The sequence below is a fragment of the Coenobita brevimanus genome, chromosome 6 (assembly GCF_032717465.1).
Source record: "Coenobita brevimanus isolate Jiangsu-jjx chromosome 6, ASM3271746v2, whole genome shotgun sequence".
Lineage (NCBI taxonomy): Eukaryota > Metazoa > Arthropoda > Malacostraca > Decapoda > Coenobitidae > Coenobita > Coenobita brevimanus.
The window spans coordinates 59,214,101-59,236,344 of NC_136959.1; the positions used below are offsets into that span (position 1 = coordinate 59,214,101).

At 44.1% G+C, this 22,244-nt stretch overlaps 1 protein-coding gene across 1 annotated transcript; it reads right to left on the reverse strand.

Annotated features, from left to right (window-relative positions):
* Positions 1 to 487: 487 nt before the first annotated feature.
* Positions 488 to 22,244, reverse strand: LOC145399977 (uncharacterized). The gene is made up of 4 exons (XM_080272478.1): positions 21,661 to 22,244; positions 1,988 to 2,079; positions 1,454 to 1,736; positions 488 to 1,157 (listed from the first exon to the last, which is right to left on the reverse strand). Exons 1-4 carry the CDS (start codon positions 22,242 to 22,244, stop codon positions 488 to 490), a joined length of 1,629 nt encoding a protein of 542 aa, XP_080128604.1.

The window sequence follows — 22,244 nt, forward strand, 5'->3', positions numbered from 1 at the left end:
GTTAAGTGGTATAAGTAGAGTGAAAGTAGTGTGTTAGGTGGTATGAGTGGAGGAGCGTAAGTGGTGTGTTAAGTGGTACAAGTGGTGTGCGCGGCTAATCAAGAGGAGGTAGTTAAGAGCGGTGGAGTCACTTTGGAGGTCTAATTCTCGTGGAGCTTAGAAGTTTTTTTCTAGCACACTCTTGCTTATAGATTTATTTCCGTTTATGCCACACTGATATTCCCCCCATATATTATTTAGGCAAAGCTTGTCCATAAGGCAAGGAAACAGATGACATACCGTACAAGAGAATATTAAGGTGTCATGTGATAAGTAAAGAGAACTACCTTAAGTTGGCCTCCCATGTCAGAATCTTGATATTTTTGAATGGGAAGTAAGGTTAGGGAGGTGATGGTGACTAAAATAAATCGCTAAGTAAGTGGTTCTGCTCAACCTCCTCTAAGTCCACGAGAAAACACAGCCCCCTCTTTTAACTGGATGTGGACCCTCATGCTTCCTTCTTCAGTAGCGCATCGATGTTATATTCAGGGCGCTTGGCAGTCACAGAGTCATCATTGAGGGCTGGGGATTCTGGGGGCGTGTGCGTTGATGGGACAGGAGTTGGGGAGGGTGTGGACCGCCCGGAAAACTGCGCTGCGTCTAGTTGTGCGTGAGCGTTGATCTTGGCCGCGCGGGCTTCCAGAGAGCGCATTTCCAGAGCGCGGCGGTACTCCTCCAGAGCACTGAGATCCAGCGTTCGGTACTGCTCCAGAGCCCTTAGCGTGGCCAGGCTTTTAACGTCCATCGGTCGAGGAAGCTCCGTGGCGCGTGGATCCAGCCCTTTGAGACCGTGAAGTCTTGCTGGACTCCTGCCTCCTTCGTTATCCACTTCCTCCTCACTTGTCTTCCTTTCCTCACTCACGAGATCTCCATTTTCCTCCTCCTTGAGCCTCGGGGAAGCTGCTTGGTGTAGGAGAGACGCAGACTGGGGAATTTCCTGGTCGTGGGAGGCTTCGGGTTCATTCTTGCTATTTGAACCGTCGTGTGAAGCTTCGTTCGGGTTCTGGGCGACCTCCTGTGAAGCCTCGTTCTTGTGGTGGGCTGACAGCTGGGCCAGGAGGGCATGGAAGGAGGGTGGATACAGGAGTGGGTTGCTGAGTGGGTTCAGAAGCGGGTACCTGGGGAGTGGGAGGGTTGTTAGTACCTGGGACACATAAGCACTGTTACTGTGTTGTGCTTAAATAAGTAGTATTGAAGTAAAAGTTGGTAATTATGATTCTCTCTCTCTCTCTCTCTCTCTCTCTCTCTCTCTCTCTCTCTCTCTCTCACACACACACACACACACACACACACACACACACACACACACACACACACACACACCCGCGCGCGCGCGATAGTATATTAAGTTAGTGCTACTGTATAAGTCAGCATATTAAGTTAGTGTTACCTGAGCAAAGAGATAAGTTCTCACCTGTATGCGGCTGCGGCTGCTGCTCGCGGGTCTCTCACCAGGGGCAGGAGAGGGGGAAAGACGGACTGCGGGGAGGAGGAGGACGGGGTGGGGGAAGAGGGGGCGGGGGATGGAGAGGAGGAGACTGGGGTGTGGGGGTAGAGGAGGGAGGAGGGGAAGCGGGGGGATTCGTGGGTCTTGGGGGGAGGGGGACGGGGATAGGAAGGGAAGGCAGCACCCAGTTTCCCCGCCAGAGTGGAATACGGTGACTGCGAGGCCAGGTTGCTCCCAGATGCGGTCAGGCCTAGAAACAGAGTAAAACCGTAAGTCAGTTCCTTATAACCATCCTCGAGGGAAATAGAGGCTAAGTAGGAAGAAGGATGTGATACGATAGAGTACTGTAGTTGTTCTTGTTGTTGTCACAGCCCAAAATATGCAACAGCTTCTCTCTCTTTGGGTAACGAAATTAGTTCCATAATCGATTAATGGAGCTTTGTAATTTCTCTAAGAGGAAAATATACTTCTCTTACGATGGATAATTAAACGATCTCTCACCTTTCTCCTGTTTCCTCCACTTGGCTCTCCTGTTCTGGAACCACACTTGGATCCTGGCCTCCGTCAGTCCTATTTTCATGGCCAACTCCTCCCTGTGGACATCAATAATGAATTAATATCAGTAAACTTTGCAGTGTGTGTGTGTGTGTGTGTGTGTGTGTGTGTGTGTGTGTGTGTGTGTGTGTGTGTGTGTGTGTGTGTGTGTGTGTTGTGTGTGTGTGTGTGTGTGTAGAGTGGATAGGGTAAGGAACAGTGTGATTCGTGAACCATGTGGCGTCAAGAAGTCTGTTGATAATAGTCTAAAAGAGTGTGTTTAGATCGTGCAGTCATATGGCGGGAATTTCATGATACCGTCAACGCCTCTACCATTATCTTTATTGTCGTCATTACCACTGTCACATCCTGGCCACTACCATCACGTTTACCACCACGACAACCTTTACCACCATTACTATAACCACCATCACCACCACTACTGTCGCTATCATCACAGTTACCACCATCACAAAATAACCACCACCATTGCCACCACTGTTATCCCCCACCCATCACCACCACGACCGTCACAAAATCACCACCATCACAAATTCATCACCACCACCATTCATTCCCCCCCACCCTCTCTCATCCATCACCATTACCACCATCACCACCACCACGCCTCACTAGCCTACGTCACTTCCTGCCGGTGCGACATAAATGCGTCCTGCTTGCTTCCGCGGCCTGCACATGTTTTACGCCAAGCCACTGAGCGGGGAGGCCTTGAGCTGAAGGATTGGCGGGCTTGATATATTGAATGACGAAATTATTTGCATCCGAGGCTGTCAAGATGGCGACGTGTTCCCGTCTCTATGGCTGTCAAGGATTTCAAATATTTGTTAGATGGGAGAGAGACAGGTTAGGGCCTATATTTCTTATTTTCTGTAACTTTTCTGGCTACTCATAATACATGGTGAGAGATGGGTTCTGGGTTGCCCGAAACGTTAGAGGGACAGAGAGAAAAAAAATTCAAGCTCTGACGTGTGTCTTTCTCTTCCACCCATTTCCACTCGTCGCAATGGATTATCTACATTTCGTATATATTTTTGTAAGGTCTTTTCGTTTCGTCCGTAACGCTAACGATTCATTTAATATTTCGTAATGTTTGATATATTGTCGAATTTTGCATCCGAGGCTGTCTAGATGGCTTCCTGCTCCCATCCTTCTGGCTTTCGAGGAATCCGTATTTTCCTGAGGTTTCTTCTCATTCGTAAAACTCATACTTGATTTAAGTAGGTCTCAGTTCGGTTGTTATATTGAAAGATTAAATTATTCGTATCTGACACTGGCTGAATGGCGGCCTGTCCCTATGACTTCAAGGACTCATTGGTTATTTTTTCGTGGGGTTTTGAATTTTTTAGGAAACCTGGTGTATTTCACTTTATGTCTTCTTTCGTTACAAGTGAACTCAGCTTTTCTTACCTGTATGCATCGGAGGCTGGATGGCTGTTCCTAAGATTTTTTAAATTTACTTACGTATTTTATTTATTTATTTATTTATTGATATATTTATTTATTTCATATAATTCCAAGAGTGTTTGGGATGAAGCAGTTCCATGTGATGGTGTGTAACCTCAGGGCAGGGACGGATTTAAGCATAAGCTAAACAGGCTACAGCTTAGGGCCTCACAGTCTGGAGGGGCCTCTCAGGATCAGATTATAAAAAGAATATGTTACAGTTTTATTAAAATTTATATCTAATTAACCCACTCTGGACGGATTTATTATCGATCATGGCGGCATTCTTGTCATCTTCCGTTGTTACACAGCATAAATCTCTGTTAACAGTTGTCAGATAGGGCCTGTACAACTTCCCATAGCTTTGGGCCTCACCATGTCTAAATCCGGCCCTGCCTCAGGGATTGGGTTGCCAAGTCTAAGCTCACAGTCGGGTACATAGAAGTATACGTATGAAACTTTAGCAGCAATACGACGTGTTCTTTATGTGGTATCCCTGGGCTGGGCGGCATTTACAGTTACTCTGAAGAAAATGAGCAGGGGGTGTGTAAAATTACCGCCGTTACCCCCATAAAGTGTCAACCTTCGTTTTCTGTGCGTGAGGCCAAGGGGAGCAGAGGGGAGGAGGATGAGGAGGGATAAGGGATGTAGAGAGGGGATTGGAAGTGGAGGAGAGGGAGGAGGGAATGAGGGAAGGAAGATATGAAGAAAGGAAATGGATGAATGAGGGAGGGGATGGGGGAGGGGGGGACTGGAAGTGAGGGAAAGGAAAGAGTGAGAGGTGGAGGAGAGGGGGATGGGGAGGGATAGAACAGGGAGAGAGTGAATGAGGGAATAGGGAAGGGGAATGAAGATTGGGGGGAGGGCGTAAGGGGGCTAGGGAGAGAGGAGATGCATGGGGAGAAATGAGGAAGAGAGGAACAGGGTAAGAAGTGTGGAGGGGAGGGGAGAGAAAGAGAGGATTGGGAGGGGGAGGGGAAGAAGGAAAGGGGGAATGAACAAAATGTGAAGGGGAGAGGCAAGGTACAAGGATAGGTGAAGATAAGTAGGGGAGGAGGGTGAGTTGAGAAGGGAGAGGAAGAGGGGGGAAGGGGAGGAACAAGTTGAGAGAATGAGAAGGCGGATAACAAAAGGAGGGGAAGGTGGGGATGGAGGGGAAGGGAGGAGGTTGGGGGATCAGGAGGGGAGGGGGTGGGGGAGGGATCAGGAACAAGGCGAGGGGGAGGGAAGAGGACAAGGGAGGGGGAGAGTGGGGATAATGGGAGGAGGGAGAGGGAGAAGAAGGGGAGAGGGAGGGGTGGGGCAAGGTCGGGAAGGGTGGAGAGGACAGAGGTGAGGAAGGAAACGAGATGCAGAGGGAAAGAGGGAGGGGAAGGATGGAGGGGAGAGAGGAGAGTGAAGGGAGGGTTAGGGGGAGGGGAAAATGAGGAGAGGGGGGCGGGGCAAGGACGGGAAGGGGCGGGTGGGTGCCGTGATGCGTAACTTAACTAGAGGTGCCTTACTGTTCCTCCCACCACCGCCATATCTTTGTCTTATTGTTTATCATCGCCTCCTTGTTTATCTCTGCCTCCTTGTTTATCTTTGCCTCCTTGTTTATCTTTGCCTCATTGTTTATCTTTGCCTCTTTGTTTATCTTTGCCTTATCGCTATATATCTTTCTCATTTGCTATATATTTACCTCGTTGCCGTATATAAACCTTATTACTATATATCAACCGAGGTGCCACATAGCTGCCGAAGTGCCAAAATGCATCCATAACCTCTCTCTCTCTCTCTCTCTCTCTCTCTCTCTCAGTTCTCCTCTTCGTGCCATATTCTCTACCTCGTTGTTATTATCTCCCCATGCTGAGAGTCATTTGCAATTTGTCTTTCGCTCTGCTTGTGACCTCCATCTTTTTTACAGTAATCCTTCGTGTGGCACATAAGCTTAATAAAATCGTCAGGATGGTAGAGTAAAAAATCTTAAATCCTTAATGGAGATAATTTTTAACTTACTTCTCTAGCTGTCAAAATAAAACATCAGATTTGTATATCGCGGGGTCCATGGATATATATAAGATGTATTTGCTAATTTTTCTTCTGTTCAGCTCTCCTTGGCAGGGACATCTTATGAGCGCTCACTGCCTTTGGTCTTTTTTTCTTTCCTTCTTTTCTTGCGTAAAAGAGAGGGAAAAAAATCTTAGCACGTGCCTTGACGCGCAACCGAATCAGTGTTGCCATTATTCTCCCCGCCTCTCTCTCTCTCTCTCTCTCTCTCTCTCTCTCCGCACGTGCTTCTTTCGATAACTGATATAATAATACAGACCTTGGTAAAAATTATTTTCCGTACGTGCATTGACGCGTAACCCGATGCCATATGCCCCCCCCCTCCCTCTCTCTTTCTCCTTCCGTCCTCCCTCACTCTCCCTCCATCGCCCCCTCTCTCTCCCTCCTTCACTCCTCTCCCCCCTGTTTCCTCCTCCTCTCCTATCCCTGCCTCCCAGCATCCCGCCTTCCCTTCTCATCTTTCTCCTTCCCTCACTCCCCCTTTCCCTCCCCCTCTCTCACCTTCCCTCTCTCCACACGTGATCTTTTCGGCCTTCCCCATCTCCCTCTGTCCCCCTCCCCCTTCAAAAAAAAAAAAAAAGAAAAAGAAAAGAAAGAAATCTCCGCACGTGCCTTGACGCATAATCTAACCAGCCCCGCCATTATGTCCCCCCGTCCTTACCCACCACGCACGTAAAAAAAAAAAAAATACTGCTGCTACTACTACTACTACTATAATAATAATAATAATAATAATAATAATAATAATAATAGTAATAATAATAATGATAGCTATAACCGGATCAGCCAGGCGGGATAAAACACTTCCGGAGCGAGGCCACGGAAACCAAAACTCGCGTCGCTACACCGCCACTTCGCCACTTCACTACTTCGTCACCTTGCCACTTGAACCCTCGCTTTTTGCTATTTCGCTACTTCACTTCACCATCTTGCCATAGAACCACCTCGCTACTTTATCACCTTGCCGTTTCGTCACCTTGATAGTCAGCTCACGTCCTCACCACTTCGCTACTTCACCACCTTGTCACTTCTCCACCTCACCACGTCGCACCTCGCCACTTATATTACCACTTCACCACCTTGTCCTTTCACCACCTCACAGATTAACCCCACTACTTCACCACTTCACTCTGCCGCACTTCCACTTCACCTCGCCACTTCACCTCTCCACGGGTTCATGCATGCCTCGCCTTGACTAAAAATTACCTTAAAATAACAAAATTCGTGTGGTGTCTGGGGGTGTAAGTCGCAGGGAAATAATGTTGGGCTGCCAGGGACGAAGGGCGGGACAAAGGAAATTATTCTGATTATCGCCCAAGTGATGAATTATTGTTGGTATCGAAGACGTGATCATATGTGGATTTAACTTTGCGTATATGGTGGTGATGGTGGTGGAGATTGTGGTGGTGGTGATGATGATGATGATGATAGTGGTGATATGATGATAACGTAATTATCGTGGATCATTATACAGTATTGAGACATGATTTTGCATGCTGTATACTGTGGAGAACCAGGGAAATGATTGCAAAAACGTAATGATATGCAAATGATACTGTTATTGTAGAGTGTTACTGCTCGTATCTGCAAAGGAAATTATGATCGTTGACCGTGAATACATGCAGATCTATTTTTGGATATACTTTTTAAAATATATATAATTTTGAATCGTAATTAGTATTCTGCGATGGTTGTGGTCTTGGATTTTACTCTCCCTCTCTCTCTCTCCCCCCCCCCCTCTCTCTCTCTCTCTCTCTCTCTCTCTCTCTCTCTCTCTCACACACACACAGTTAAAATTAATCCGCTGCCGATGTTGTAGCAGTATTACTCACCTCACATATCGCTGTATTTTTTTTTAGGAAGGTAACCAGTTAGTTCCATTACACGTATGCTGTGATTTATCTCACCTGTCGTCATCAACACAAGCTTGAGCAACTTAGTGTGAGTGACATCAAGCATCATTATCACCCCCTCATGCGTCCTTCACCAAGTTGTTATAAACTGTGTAGTATCTGTGGGTTTGTGTGGTTAAGAATCTGAATTAATTCCGCAATAAGTCTGCAAGAATTACCTCCTCCTATCACCACCACCACCACCACCACCTTGAGTTAAGTACAAGTGACATACATTATCATTCTCCCTCTTTGCGTCCATCACCAAAGCCTATAGTGAATGTCTGTGTTGCCCAGGATGTTAGCAATTAATTCCACTATAGGTAAGCTGTGATTTGTCTCACTTACCCCCACCACCACCGCCATCTCAAGCAAGTACGTGACAAATAGCATTCTTCCCCTCGTCCTTCACCGAGTTGTTACTGATTGCCGAGTATTTTTGCATTTGTGTGTAGCCCAGGATCTCGGCAATCAAAAACAGCATCGCGTGAGACAGCTAAAAGGAATGACAGCCGACGAAAGAGCCTGCTGTTGATCGAGTACCCACAGCACGCATGCTTTCGTGAGCTGTGTGTATTGTATGCCGATGACAGATTTGTGTTTCCGTGCTCCGTTCCTTCTCAGTTAACCCTCCCAAGGTTTGTCATTTGTTGCATAGGTTTGGCCATCCTTTTCCCTCTTTTTTTTTTTTTTCTTCTTGGTCGTAGAAGGTATCCTTATATACCATACTTTTCTTTCTTTTTCTTTTCATTTTCTTAATTTATTTTTCTTTCCCTTTCCTTTTTTGTCCCATTTCTTGGTCGTAGAAATTATCCTCGTATATCATAATTTCTATTATTTCTTTTCTGTTTTCCTTTTCTTTTGTTTTTGAGTGCTGGATTCTGTATTTACCTAAAGTTTTAGTGCTGGGCCCAAATTATTGGATACTTAATGTCTTGTTACCTAGGATTGAAATAGGGACTTGGAATATACAGCAGCGGTTGCGTGTCGTAGTCCGGGGAAAGATTTAAGTTTTTATCAGATACGCATGCAGAATTTCATATCTCTTTCCTACATCTATTATTCTTGGTTTTATTTTGACAGTCCTTAGTGCAATATTAATTTGGGTGAGATTGTATAAACTGGATGTATTGTTATTCCGGAGGTATTTGTTTTTTCCATGTTCCGTTTCTGGGTTTGTTTGTATAGCGTTCCGTTTTTCGTGTTCCGTTTCTGGTTTTGTTTGTATAGTGTTCCGTTTAGTAGGTTTGTTTTCTCATGTTCCGTTTCTCATGTTCCTTTTGGCAGGTTCGTTTTCCCGTGTTCCGTTTTTCATGTTCCGTTTGGTAGGTTTATGTTTCGTGTTCCTTTTGGTAAGTTTATTTCTCATATTCCATTTATTCGTGTTCCGTTTTTGGGTTTGTTTTCAGTGTTCCATTTTTTCCGTATTCCGTTTGGTTGGTTTGTTTTCCAGTGTTCCTTTTTTTCGTGTTCCGTTCCCTCTCATTTCTTCCATCAAGGTTGCGATTTGATGCATAGGTTCCCCTTCCCGTTTTTTCCCATATTTTATCAGTCGTGTCCATGAACGCTACTTTATGAACCTACGTAATTGAGGGAAAGAAGGTAGGCAGATGTAAACACTGACTAAGGAGGATCGTGTTTAGGTGAAATGTGTGTCTGTGTGTGAGAGAGAGAGAGAGAGAGAGAGAGAGAGAATTTCATATAGCCTTCATGCCACCATTTCCTAACAACTATTTCTTCCTCATCGATTTTGCTTTTTTTTCTTCTTTTAATTCATGTTACCTCTTCATATCGTCCTGTACGTTGTGAATATATTTTTTAATATTGTTTGGATCTGTAATGTGCGACGGGATATTGAAAGAAGTATTATTAAAGGCAAGCGAAATAAATCACTTTGGAGGAGGTGTTGAGGAATCACTGAAACCAATGAGAATACTGCTCCATGTCACTGTCGATCGAGTAACATTCTCTCTCTCTCTCTCTCTTACCAAAAATTTTAGTGTTACAGAGAAATTATTCCAAGTCATGTTACCGCACTGAAAAATTATATATATTTTAATCCCGTAACCATTATCTTCTTTCACATTGCCCATCCCGAGTGATATATTAATTTTTGGACAGACTTTAGATACACTATTTTTTCATTATTTTTTGTTGCATCTTATTTTGTGTTGCGTCCAATCCTGCATTGCTCAGAAATTATTTGAAATCGTTTGAACACATAAATTTATATACCTTTATCCAGCAACCGTTATCCTTTGTTATATTTAGTTATCAATAAGTGAGTTTTGGATTGACTTGAGGTAGATAATATTTCGAAATTTTGTTGCGTATTTAAGGATGTATCGCTTTTATTGCTGAGAATTTTTGACAAGAAATATATTGAAAATTTATATACTTCTTCCTGACACCCATTATCCTCTCTTAAAATTCGTTACCAGTATATTAATTTTTTGATAAACTCAAGGAACACCATTTTTTCTAATCTGGCGTTGCGTGATACAGGATGTGTGGCATAGATCACTTAAGTTTTGCCTTTTTTGGTGTTATATGTCGTGTCCTCCCCCTCCACCCCTTTCCTCCTTCCCTCTTCCCCCCTTCCACCCCCTCCTCCAGCCCCCTCCACCCCTTCCCCCTTCCCCTCCTCCAGCCCCCTCCACCCCCTTCAAGGTTAGAGGATGTAGGATTAGACTGTTTTGACGTCATCAGATGTCGCTTCTATGCTTCACTTCTCCACTGGAAAATTGTCTTATACTGAGAAGGAACGTACATTGGGTCCTTTATTTTATTTATTTATTTATTTAGCCTAAGTATTCATTTATTTATTTGGTTTATTTTGCCATGGGTATATATTATCGTAAGTGTTGGTGAAAATTGCTTATCTTTTTCATTTTATTTTTTGTTTTGTTTAATGCCTACAGTTCGACAATGTCCTGTTCATTTATCATTATTTTTATCATTGTTATTATTATTATTATTATTATTATTATTATTAAACAGTTTCAGCTCGATACCTTTAAACAATTTCAGCCCGAAGTGGTATGTGGAGTTAAAGTGGTAGTGTCAGTGGTGTGTGGATGTGGTAGATGAAAGTGGTATGTTGGGTGGAATGTGGTAGTGTAAGATATGTGGATGTGGTAGCTGAAAGTGGTATGTGGGGGTGGAAGGTGGTAGTGTCAGGTGCGTGGAACTGGTGAATGAAAGTTGTAAGTGGAGTGGTAGGTGGTTGTGTCAGAGGCGTGTGGAAGTGGTAAGTGGAAAAACAATCATAAAAGTGTGCAGTAAGTGGTAGGCAAGAGAGGTTATTCACTCGCTGATGTCACCTGCATGTTGATGAGGTTGGCACAGGTGTTGCTACCATCAGGGACATGGCACTTATTTGTTTTCTAGCTGGGAATATTACTCACCGTAGCAACAGGGAAGAGCAAAAAACAGTAGGAGAAATATTAACAGAAAGTTGTGTAGTGGGAGAATATTACTCGTGGTGCGAAGAGGAAATATTAACATTGGAAGGAATATACACAAATCAAGAGGACAGATAATTACTTACGTGTTGTTTTGTTTAGTTAAGAGGGAGAAGCTAAGCAATCTTTCCGTATAAAAACTTTCCCATACCTCTCTGTGAATATCCTCTCTACCTCTACTTACAAACGTTTTTTCTCTACCTCCACCTGTAAACGTTCTTGCTGTACCTCCATTTTAAACATCGTCTCTTTAGCTCTCCTTATAAACATTTTCCGCACCCATATCTGTCAACTTGCCTCTTTCTGTGAACATTTTCTCTCTTCTTCCAACTATAAATATTCTCTCTCCCTCTCCTTTTCCTCCAGTCCTTTTCTTGTTTTGTAATTGCCACTGACTCTTTTTTTCTGAAATTCTCTTTGCCATTCTTTATCTCATATTCTCTCTCTACCTTTCCCTAAGTCCTCGTCCTCTCTCCCTCTTCTGCTCATCTCTCTTCCTTGCCCGTTTACGTTATTTTATTTCCCTCCTCATTTCCCCTCGCCCTTTACGTTCTCAGTCATTTAATTTCTCTGACCTTTTCCCCTTTCTCTTTACTTTCTCCTTCATTTAAATTTTTTCCCCTTTTCCCCTCTACCTTTCCCTTCTTCGTCATTTAATTTCTCTCAGTTTCCCCTTTTTCTACCTTTCTTCGTCAGTCTTACTCCCTCGCATGTTCCCTTTCACTCCCCCCTTTCCTTTTGACCTCATCTCTGTACCTACTAATTTCATTCTTCTACTACACCTGTTCTCGTCGCACCTGATTTCAGTTCACACCCTCTTCTCACCTGAAACGCCTGTCAAGTCACACCTGTATTCACCTTTCCCTGATTGACCTGAACTGTCTTGACTCTTACATAATCGTAGTGGTTATCATTCGTGCTTATTTCCCTTCATCATCATCATCATCATCATCATCATCACCAGCCATTAGTCATCAGTCATCAGTCTTTGTTCTCACGTGACTTACTTGTCTCTACCTATTGCCTTAATTGTGTTTCTCATCCGCCCATTCACTCACCTTTCATTGATTTTTGCACGAAATAGAACACTTGGCCTTTTTTTTTTTTTCACGTAAAGGTAGTAGTCTTTTTTGTTTTTCACTTTTTTTTTTGCTCCTATATTGTCGTGTTTTTACATATATCGTGCTTATTTTCATACCTCTGTGGTACACCTGTGTCTGTCAACCATCCATTTATTTTTCGTACAGGTAACAATATTTTGTCCCCTCTTTGTAATTTTGTGTCCTCTGTTTTTTGCGTCTGTTTTGTATCTTCTCATCTATTTTGTATTTAGAAAATTTCAGTCGACGTGAAATTGAAACGGGCCCATCTGTGACCCAATTCCAACCATCCTGCTAGGTTTCATTAAAATCATTTTCCACACACACACACACACACACACACACACACACACACACACACACACACACACACACACACACACACACACACACACACACACACACACACACATCGTTCTCCCTCGTCTACATAATCATTATTTTGTCCTGCAGTTTGGTTGGCTGTTGTGCGTTTGTCTCGGGTCATTGCACTGCGGCGCAGGTGTTCGCGCAGATTCATGTATGTAACCAATTTTTGCAGGTGTGTCTGTTCTCTCTCTCTCTCTCTCTCTCTCTCTCTCTCTCTTTGTGTGTGTGTGTGTGTGTGTGTGTGTGTGTGTGTGTGTGTGTGTGTGTGTGTGTGTGTGTGTGTGTTCTCATACCTAGCTCCTGATTACTAATATATGCATGGACGTATAAGAAAAAAAGCTAAATATCCACATTTTTTAGTTTTTACCCATATCCTGCGTTCACATGGGTTTGTGCATGAATAAAGTTATAAGAGAACTGAATACACTTTTTATAAGGAGTGCAAATAGCCTGCGATTACTGATATTTGCATGAATGTATAGAATTTAGAATGAGAATATTTTTTGTACCAACTTTACGAGCTCATGATTGCGGATATGCGCATGAATGTATAGCAGCAATGACTATAGTTTTGTTGGAATGTAAATAGTAGATGATTGAGGGTATGTGCATGAATGTGTATGTGAGAGCTTGGTGTCTCTATATATTCTTAAAGGGATGTTAGTAACTTGTGTTTCCGGATATGTGCATGGATGTGTATAAGAACTAGGTGTCTATTTTATTTTTTTTTCAAGGGATGTTAATAGTTTGTGATTGCGGATGTGCATGAATGTGTAAAAGTAAATGACGATTTTTTGGTGATGCAAGTGGCGCATGAATACGGAATTATGCATCAATGAATAATACTAGTGAATCTATATATTTTGAGAGGAATTTATATAGGCCATGATTATACGGGTGTGCATGATTATATGAGAAAACTAGATGTGTATGTATTCGTGTGGATATATATAACTGATGTTTCCGGGAACGTGCGTGAGTATGAGAGTGAATGCGTGTATAATTTAGAAAGGGATGTATGTAGTTCACGACAACGGCTATGCATGAATGTATGAGAGAAATGAATGTGCTTGTAGGTGTAGTTCATGATTACGGTAGTGTGTATGAATGTATTTTTATCTTTTTACCTATGCTTGAATTTACTTACTCCAATGACCCTACTTCACCCAGTCCTTAGGTGGGGAGAGGCTTCTGTATATGCGTTCCAACCCCTCTAATCGCAGTTCAAAAATTACAGGCGATGGGAATATGCCTCTCTGCCCCTCTCTAATCACAGGTTATAGGTTCAGGGGAATGTATATGCTTTCCAACCCTAATCGTAGTTTCTGAATCTATATAAGTTGTCTATACATTTTCCCTCCACTATACTTAGTTTATACAACCACCCAAGGACACGCACACCAACAAGGTCACGTGCTCTAAATCACAGACGTCCAGAACCGGCAATAAGGAGTTAAATGTCCGTGAACACCGTCTCTTTACACGATTCTGACACACTGCTTTCCGTCGCGCTCCTGGCCGTGTTTTTCCGTACGTGTTCCGGTGGTCGCTTTTTTCCGCGTTCGCGCAAGGTTTTACGGTGAGGGATAATTAAATGTAGGTTTGTGTGTGTGTGTGTGTGTGTGTGTGATTTCCGATCTCGAATACTGATAGTAATTCACATTCAAATGTTGACATGGTATTTTATGTCCTTTATATATTGACACACACACACACACACACACACACACACACACACACACACACACACACACACACACACACACACACACACACACACACACACACACACACACACACACTCTCATAACACAAAGAATCACCAAACCACCCCATTTCTCTAACATACAACACCCAATCCCACTTCCTCTCTTCCCTTGCTTGAAACCACTTATAAGAGAGCGTTCAGGTAGCGCCCTTTTTAGTCCCTGAACAACACGCCACTTTGCTGCTGGGAAATCTTAGGTATCATTAGCCACGAAAGTGTTACGAAAATGATGATAATGGTGCTGTTGTGGTGATGAGTGATGATGGGTGGGGGTGGGGAAGATGGGGAGGGGAAGGAGTGAGGAAGGGGAAATGGAGGAGGAAGAGGAAGTGGAGGGGAAGGGTGCGGGAAGGAGGGGTAGGTAGGGCAAGAGGGTGAAGTGGAGAAAAGGGTGTGTGGGAGGAATGGGAAGGGAGTGGGGGGAAAAAGTAAAGGGTGAGAGTGTTGTGGAAGGGGCATTAGTGATGGTAAGACGGAGTTAAAGTTCTGTGGAGGGGGTTTTGAGGATGATGGAATGAGGGGGTTGTGAGAAATGGAGGGAGGGGAGGGGATGTTTTGAAGATGATTTAGTGTGGGTTTGGGGGAAGTGTAGGAGCGGGGGAAAGAGGTTTTGAGGTTGGTGAGAAGGAAAGGAGGGGGAGATAGAGAGGTGCGGATTTTTTTTTAAAGGATGCTGCAAGATTAGAAGAGCTTTGGAAGAGATCATGAGAGGTGGTGAGAGGGGGCAGTGATGAATGGGATGGTGAATGGGAGTATGGCTTGCGTTTGGTAATGGGTGATGGCAAGTTCGGATATTGGAAGGCTTAGACTAAAACTTGCTTGGAATTGGGATGGGCTTGGTAATGTGAACCAGAGGAGGGAGGGGGAAGATTGCAAGGTAAGGGAGGTGGCAAAATTGTGGGAAGGGGAAGATAGAAAGGTGGGGGAGGAGAGGGATAATTTTGGAGTGGAAGGGGCTGAGGAGGAGGAGGGGGGCTAAGATGGTGGAAGAGGGGCGGTTCAAGGAAGGGTTTGGGGGTTGACAGATTGAAGTATTGGTGAGGGGGAGGTGTTTAGAAGGGTGCGGTCGGAAGCTGTGTGTGTGTGTGTGTGTGTGTGTGTGTGTGTGTGTGTGTGTGTGTGTTCAGGAGTGCGAGGTGTAAATAAAATGGGAGTGTATGTTACGCCGTGATTTTCAGTGTAAAGTTTTTGTACTGTCTGCGTCTGTGTCTGCGTCTGTGTGTGCGTCTGTATCTCCGTCTGTGTGCGTGTGTGTCTGTGTTTGCTCAAGGGTGTAAGGTTTATGTAAAGTAGTGAGTGTGTGTGTGTGTGTGTGTGTGTGTGTGTGTGTGTGTGTGTGTGTGTGTGTGTGTGTGTGTGTGTGTGTGTGTGTGTGTGTGTGTGTGTGTGTGTGTGTGTGTGTAATATAACATCGTGATTTTCAGAGTAACGCTATTGTACCGTCAGACGTGAATGAATGTGTTGAGGGTAAGTGTGTTTGTGTTCGTGTGGAGTGTGTGTGGTGGGGGTGTGGTACTTGTACTAATAATGAGTATGTGGTAGTAGTGATGGTTTGGTAGAAATGAGGTGTGTTTGTAGTAAGGAATAGGTGGTGGTGGTGATGGTGTCGTGGCTCAGTGTGTTGTGGTGTGATGTAACAGTGATGTTTGTGTAGTGGGGTACGGTTGTAATAGTAGTAGTTATAGTAGCAGTAGCACTTTCTTTGTGAAGGTGGTGGTGGTGATGGTGGTGGTGATAGTATACTATAGATAATGATGGAGGCAGTGGAGGTAGTGGTCGTGGTGGAGGACTGGTGGTGATGCTAGTGGTGGAGACTGTGGTGGTAGCTGCGATAGTGGTGTTGGTTTTGGTAATGGAAGATGCTGTAGCTAGGTGTGGTGATCTGAGCCTTTGGAGGTAGTGATGGTCAGCGATATAGGTGTGGTGGTGAAGGTTACGTTCATGGGAGGATGTGTCTGGCTTTTGGAGAGAGAGAGAGAGAGAGAGAGAGAGAGAGAGAGAGAGAGAGAGAGAGAGAGAGAGAGAGAGAGAGGTGGCAATAAACAGTTGTAAAATTAATCCTTTCAAACCGATGACTTATTTTTTACTGTATACTTGCTACCAACATACAGTTATTTTTGAGTTTATTTATTTATTTATTTACTAGCCTATTTATTTTTATTGAGATTGTCTGGTATGGAATAGGCAAATGAAGATCATTATATAATCCCCTTCAGTTACAAAATAATTCCCCAGCTGAATAAAATCGTCTGGTCATAGTAACTATAATAATAAAGACGTAATCGGATTGAAGTGGTTAGTTGGCATGTATTTTATTTATTTATTTTTTTTAATAAACCCTTGTGGCGTAAATTGAAAAACTTTTGATGCCGAACAGAAATAATAAGCACAAGGCATGAAAAATAATACTCATACTTCAAGGCAAGACAAAGAAAATACACACACACACACACACACACACATACAAAGTGGTAAGAGTGTGATGGCAGCTATACTGTAGAGAGGTGTGTGATGAGGCTGTTCTTGTGGTCATTGTGTGTTGCAGTTGATGTGGCCAGTAAATGGTGTGTGTGTGTGTGTGTGTGTGTGTGTGTGTGTGTGTGTGTGTGTGTGTGTGTGTGTGTGTGTGTGTGTGTGTGTGTGTGTGTGTGTGTGTGTGTGTGTGTGTGATTTATCCTTTTCTGGGTCCTAACCAACCCATTTTCAATAGCAGAAGTAGAATTATAATGATGATGATGAAAAGGATGATGATGGTGGTGATAATTCTGACTGATAATAATGATGTTAGTGATGATGATGATGATGGTAGTGATGATGATGATTTTGATTGATGATATTATAGGTACTGATAATGAAGACGGCGAAAACAAACCGATAAGGATGAGAAACCAATATAACAATAATATAAATTGACCTTAATATCAAAGCTAGACTCCTGGTGAAAGTGAGATGAGATATGTTTATGTAGGCGACAAGAACATAGATTATAGTATGTAGATAGAGTGTGTGTTGAGGGTCTGGTAGTTGTGTATGTAGGTTATGTGTGTAGTAGTGTGTGACGGTGTGTATGTAGGTCGAATGTAGTGTATTTATGACCTGTTTTTGATGGAGTCGTATACTGTATATGGTTGGGAATAGATAGGATGGTTTGGTGGTTAAATTAAAAATAGTTATAATGATGATGATGAAAGATTTTAAAAGTGTAGACCAGACAGCTCAGTGTGGCATTTGTAACAATATATAAATAAACAAAATAAAGAAATAAGTAAATATATATAAGTACATAGATATAAAGATTCATAAATATAGATAAATAAATAGATAAATAGAGGACCTAACTTTGACATAATTTCCTCCCTAAATGTATATACAGAGACATACATACAAAGATTTTTATTTTATGCATTGAAGAAGGAGCCAAAGGCCAAGAGCCCGCAAATTGTTACCTCCAAGAAAAAGCAAATACAAGCTTACAGAGGGCAAGACAGACAGACAGGTAGACAGGCAAGCAGATAGAAAGGCAGACAGACAGATAGTTAGATAGATAGATGGATGGATAGATAGATAGATAGATAGACAGACAGGCAGGCAAACAGGTAAAAATCACTCCTCAGCTCTAACATTATTCCCTTCCCAAATTTATACACATACACCACCGCCTCCCGTTCCCCTCGGTCACGCTCTACGTTCCCTAAAACGCCAAAGAACGTGTCCGGAAGGCATTAGTTCACGTTCCTCTCCAGTGCACGCGCCTCCCAATGCCATTATAACACGTCCCCTTCCGACCAATCAGCGCGTGCCACGTGGACGAGCTGGGTGGCCAATCGCGGGTGTTGGAAGTGATGTTATTCTCCGGCTAACTTGGATTGACTTTCTAATTTGCTTCATAGTGGCTGGCTGGCTTTATGGTTCTCTCTCTCTCTCTCTCTCTCTCTCTCTCTCCCCAGGCATTCAGTCTGCTATTACTCTCTTTGTTCTTTCATATCGTTCTCTGTTCTTAGTTGTTATTCTGTTATTTTTCTCAGTTGCTGTTCTGTTATTCCGTTCCTCTTCCTGTTCTTATTTCGTAGTTACTGATTTTCTTTTCTTTTTTTTTTACAATTTTGGCGTTGCATCTTCTCGGTCTTTATTCATATTGGTCGTTCATTTTTCGTTCCTGTTACTTATAGGAGTCGTTTACGATCCCATATGCCGTTCACTAATTAATATCTTTCACCGTTCACTACAGTCTCATTTGCCGTTCACTCTACTGTACGATCATATATGCCGTTCACTGTACGATAGTTTGTTGTTCAGTATACGATCACATTTGCCGTTCAGTCTACGATCATGTTTGCCGTTTAGTATACGATCATATCTGCCGTTCATTCTACGATCATTCTTTAAGCCGTTCAGTCTACGATCTTGTTTTCCGCTCATTCTACGATTATAGTTGTCATTCTCAGTAATATCTTTCAGCCGTTCAGTCTACGATCTTGTTTTCCGTTCAGTCTACGATCATATTTCACACTGTTTCAGTAACATCTTCTGCCGTTCACTGCGATCATACACGTCGTTCCTTTCACCCGTTCACCCAATATTTTCCAACCATGCACCGCACTTTCTCGTTCGCCGTTCAGTTTACGATCTCTAATGGCCGTGCACGCCTGTTAGCCGTTCATCGTTCACCGTATGAGTGTTTATGAGGCGGCTCTGGATTGTGTGGAGTCACGTAATGGAGGAAATACGTTCATTGCAGCTTGGAGGGGTGGGCGGAGGAATGGAGGGGGGGAGTGGAGGGGGGAACGGCAGGGAGGGGAAGGGAGAGGGGTGAGAGAGAGGGATTGGCAGAGAGCGGGGGGAGGGGGAACTAGGCTACAGGGAGAGGGATAGGGAAGGGAACGGCAGAGAAGGGTGAGGGAGTGGGAAAGGGGGAACGGCGTAGAAGGATGGAGGAGAGAGTAAGGGGGAATGGCATAGGTGGGTGGGGGGAGAGGGAATGGCGGGGGTGAGAGAGGGGGAACGGGAACGGCAGAGAGGGGATGGGAGTGGGAAACGGAGGAATGGCAGAGAGGGGTGGGGGAGGGGGAACGGGGAACGATGGGGAGATGGTGGGGAAGGGGAACAGGTAACGACAGATAGGGGTGGGGAGGGGAAACTGCATAGAGGAGGGAACAGGGAAGGGCAGGGATGGAAGGTGGAGGGGGAGCACCAGGAAGGGGTGAGCTGAGGGGGCAGTGAAGGTGAATTACAGGTAGTTAGCGGGGAAAAACCCAGTGGTGGAAAAACAGATATAATGTGAGAGGAATGGTGGTGCTTGTTATGGTTTAGTCAAGGTATGAGGTGTTACTGCTACTTAGTATGAGGTATAAGGTGTGTTACTGCCACTTAGTATTAGGTAGATGTGTGACTGCTACTTGGTATAAGGTAAAAGTGTGTGTGTGTGCTACGTGGTATAAGGTACAAGGTGATATTTCTTCTTAGGCGAGGAGAAACCGTCGGTAGAAAAGAGAAACACGAGAGTATTTATGGTGCTTGTTATTATACTGTTTGTTATCCCTTTCTATCATCACTACTACCAATATCATTACAGCCATCATCACTACCACTATCCGCACTACCACTGCCACCACTATAAACATTACATTTACCACTACCACCATCGTGACTACTACTGTCCAGACAATCCCTACCACAACCACCACTATAAAACACTACAGCTGCAAGTACCACCATCATGACTACAACTCTCTGCCTACCACTATCACAACCACCACCAAAAACACAACAAATTTGGATTGTTCTAAAGCTTTAAAGAATGCAGTTTTCCCCCAGCACAGACGTACGCTCAGACAGCCAAAAATCACCAGCTCGCCCCAGTGTTTACGTATCAGTTTAAGTAGCAATCGAGACGGCAATTGAGACGTGACTGGTAATGATATATAAGTTCACAGTCACGGACCCGTTGGCTAGAACTCAAAAACCAAAGGCAAGAACTCCAAAGCCAAAATTTCACGTTCACCGGATGATCAAATTTGGTGGATTGGCCTACTTTTCTGGAATGGGTTGATTTCTTTTGATCCATGGTTAGATGTATATTTAGAAGCACAAATTATAGTACCCTGTGTTCACTTGGGTACACACACACACACACACACACACACACACACACACACACACACACACACACACTGATTTTTTTTCTTCTGTAAAATATTTCTAATCCCTGCTGTACAAGAATCTTCGCAAACTCTAAATAAAAGAACTGCAAGACAACATCAAATACCAATCAGGTCTATATTATTTCTACTTCACAATTATTTTCTCATAGCTAAAGGGACAAAAGAAAACCCATAACCCATTCAGTCAGATGCCTTTTTTTCATTTTAATAAGGACGCCACTACACCGCTTCATTTACCATCAGTATTATTTGGAAGTGAAGGGATTAATGAGGACAGTATCTCTCATGAGAAGTCTTCCGGGTCGAGATGAGTTATAAGAAGAGAATTGAGATCAAGGAAGAAGAACTGAGCTAATCTGGGATCGTAGGAACATCCAGGAAACACTGATGATTGAGTCTAGAAATGTATATGTAAAAGAAGGCGTGAGATGAAACAGAAAAACCCGGGTTGGTTGGTTCCTGTTGCTGATGGTGTGACTGGCGGGTGTTGGTGTGCAGTTCCTTCCTGAGTGCTGTTCAGGTGGTGTTGGTGTCACTCCATTACACACACACACACACACACACACACACACACACACACACACACACACACACACACACACACACACACACACACACACACACACACACACACACACACACACACACAAACAAACAATTTACCCTGTGGTTTTAGCGGCAGTGTGGTAAAATGGTTCAATACATGGCTCACCAAACACAATTATAATTAACGCAGAAGAATTAGACTGGATGAAAGTTATAAATGGAGTGCCACAAAGTTCCATTTGGGGTCCTATTCTGTTTTTAATTTATATTTATGGTACATACGAAAGTTTACGTTCTAATATATTTGAAGTTGTTGACAGCTCAAAAGTCGGCCACAAATAGATACACACACACACACACACACACACACACACACACACACACACACACACACACCAAAACAGAAAATTTAGAGGGATTTTAACAAGTTGTTGATGTTGGCGCAGACGTGACAAATCTATTAAAATACTGACATGTATACCGTGATTGATATTAGACGTGTAACTAGTGATCTTTGACCCCTGGCTGACCTTTGACTTGTAATTACTATGACCTCTGACCCCTGGCTGACCTTTAAACTGTAATTACTACGCCCTTTGACCTACAACAACGGCAACCTCCTACCCGTGACTGTGACCTGAAATTGCTCTTACTACTGACTTGTAATTAGTGACCTTTGACCTGTAACCACTGTGACCTTCGACCTATAACTATGACCTCTGACCTATAACTGCCATGACCTTTAACTATGACCTCTGACCTATAACTGCCATGACCTTTAACTATGACCTCTGACCTATAACTGCTATGACCTTTGACCCAGTACTGACCTGGTAACGACATCGGGGTACTGCGTCTTGAGGAACACCTTCTCCATCTCCTCCAGCTGGTAGGTGGTGAAGGTGGTTCGGTACCGCCTCTGCTTCCTCCTTGGCTCCTCCAGGTGGGGCGGATTCAGGCGTGGGGGGCGTGGGGGGCCTTCCAGCAGCCCTAGATCCAGCCCCCCAAGCTCCCCCCCATCCTGGCTTAGGGGTCTTTTTAGCCCCCTCTCCTCCCCAACCTCCCCTTGACCCAACCCGAGTCTGAAGTGGGGGAAGAGGGAGCTGGCGGGGAGGAGTGGGGGGACAAGCCCGCCCATAAGCCCAAGCCGCCCACTCCCTCCCCCGCCCAACCCAGCCCGGGCCATCTCCAGGCTTAATCGGGCGTGTAGGTTGGTTGGATGTGGCGGGGGGTCAGGGGAGGTTGGGGGTTTGGGCCGCGAGAAGTTGAGGGGTTCTGAGGGCATGTGTAGGGGTGGTGTTGGGGTTCGGACTGTGGGGGGTGGGGGAGGGGGAGGCGGTGGAGGCCGGGGTGCAGGGGGGGAGGTGGGGGTGGGTGGACGCTCCCTCTTCACCCCAGACATCACGGCCAACAT